Source organism: Apium graveolens, chromosome 1, assembly GCF_009905375.1.
Source record: "Apium graveolens cultivar Ventura chromosome 1, ASM990537v1, whole genome shotgun sequence".
Lineage (NCBI taxonomy): Eukaryota > Viridiplantae > Streptophyta > Magnoliopsida > Apiales > Apiaceae > Apium > Apium graveolens.
This window is the reverse complement of record NC_133647.1, coordinates 192,655,313-192,657,121: the sequence shown is the minus strand read 5'-3', so window position 1 is coordinate 192,657,121 and position 1,809 is coordinate 192,655,313. Positions and strand designations below refer to the sequence as shown.

At 38.3% G+C, this 1,809-nt stretch overlaps 1 protein-coding gene across 1 annotated transcript; it reads right to left on the bottom strand.

The window, feature by feature from the left end:
• Window positions 1-233: 233 nt before the first annotated feature.
• On the bottom strand, window positions 234-1,407 carry LOC141674500 (uncharacterized). Its single transcript, XM_074481209.1, has one exon. It carries the CDS (start codon window positions 1,262-1,264, stop codon window positions 455-457), a length of 810 nt encoding a protein of 269 aa, XP_074337310.1. The 5' UTR covers window positions 1,265-1,407; the 3' UTR covers window positions 234-454.
• Between the last annotated feature and the right edge of the window lie 402 nt (window positions 1,408-1,809).

The window sequence follows — 1,809 nt, the reverse complement described above, 5'->3', positions numbered from 1 at the left end:
TATTATATCATCCAATGGTTGTATTAATGCTGGTAGACCCCCCCCCCCGAACCCACATCACACACCCACTCCTCCCAAAAATTCAAACCCCTTTTTACTTAAATAGAGAATAGAGAACGCCATCGTCCACCAAGCGCCCTACTACATACATCACATGCATCTACATATCCACTTTTTTCATTGACTAGTTCTTTTTAACGTCCCTCCCAATTGTAAGCTTCGAGGCACCATCCTTTCCCGTTTCAACTGCCCAAATGGCCAAAATCACTAAAATATTACAAGCAAGTAGTGACAATCATTTCGTAAAATACCTTATTTCTACAAGTTTACATGAGTACAAACTTAGATGAGTTTGTCTAACACTCTATATCACGTAAAGTAATCATTCTGTAACAAAGGGTAAAATGTAATTTCGACAAAATCATAACAAATTCTACGTCGTCGGTTTAATAATTTAGTAATTCGGATGAAATCTTCCGCAATTTGCCAGCTTCTTTGACCTATTCGCACAAAACGCCGCCGCAGCTCCGATATGCGGCTTCACCTGAACACGTGTATCGCCGGAGTTGATCTCCGTCTGTTTCCGATTGGGACTCGGTCGAACTAACGGACTCAAACAGAACGCGAATCCTGTCAAATTACGCGCTTGATTCATCTTTTTACACCGGATATGCACCGGAGTAGTCATTCTCGACGGCGTTTCTTTCCACTGCGGCGTTATGTCAAGCGAGTTGTCCGAGTCATCCGCTGGTGACATACCTTTACAAGGCCGTTGCATCACTCGGCTGGCGTCCGAGTTGAACATACACGATTTTTTCTTCGGTTTCGACGCTAACATACTTTTCATTCTCCACGGCGATGAATTCGGATCTCCACACTTCGGATCCAGATCCGAATTAGGATCCGAAATCGCTTTCGATCTGAAAAAACTTGAAACGATCGAAAACTTTTTCACCTTCTTATGAACGACTTGCGGCGTACTGTAAAATCTCTGATCGGAGATCGAAACGACGTCGTTGTCGACTTTTTTACAACTGATTGACGGAGAGACGCAGATTTGCTCCGGCGATTCAGTTTCCGAGACGGAACAATTCCGGTCGGCGAGTTTTGATTGCAAATTAGCTTTAGTTTGAGCTTCGATGACGATGATTAGACGTTCCGTAAGACACGTAGAGCAGACACCGTCGATGTTGGTGAAATGTTGGTTGCACTTCATATCTGCTTTGTGTAAAATATCAGAACATGATTGATTATGTACGTGCATATATATTGTTTGTATGTGTAATTATTGATGGATATGAAGGAGAAATCAATGAGGAAAGACTGTGTCTTCTTCGTTGTGTCTGCTGTTAGAGAGAGAGAGATCGAGATTACTTATGAGAGAGATAAGTCAAATTGATATAAATGAGATAAGATACTCGGTCTGCCAGCGTTAATAAAACGCTTAGATGTATGTAGTCTATGTACGTATAATACAAACAAAATTCTGAAATAATACAATATTCCTAACGAATATTATTTTAATATATTTAAATATTATATGCGGAGTCGTTGGAAGTGGAATTTTTCTTTTTATTATTTTAAGAAAATATCGAGGAGTAATTTGCTCATATTTCGATGTCTTTTGTAATGATAATCTATAAATCATGTCTTAAAATATTTTTTTCTTTAATTAATTACACACTTTTATCGGGAGTCAAAATCTTTTCACGATTATTTTGAGAAAGTCTATATGATTGTTAAATTTGATCAAATAAGCTAAAAAATCATTTTTTTATATAAATGGATCATTGACCAAACCATAAATGA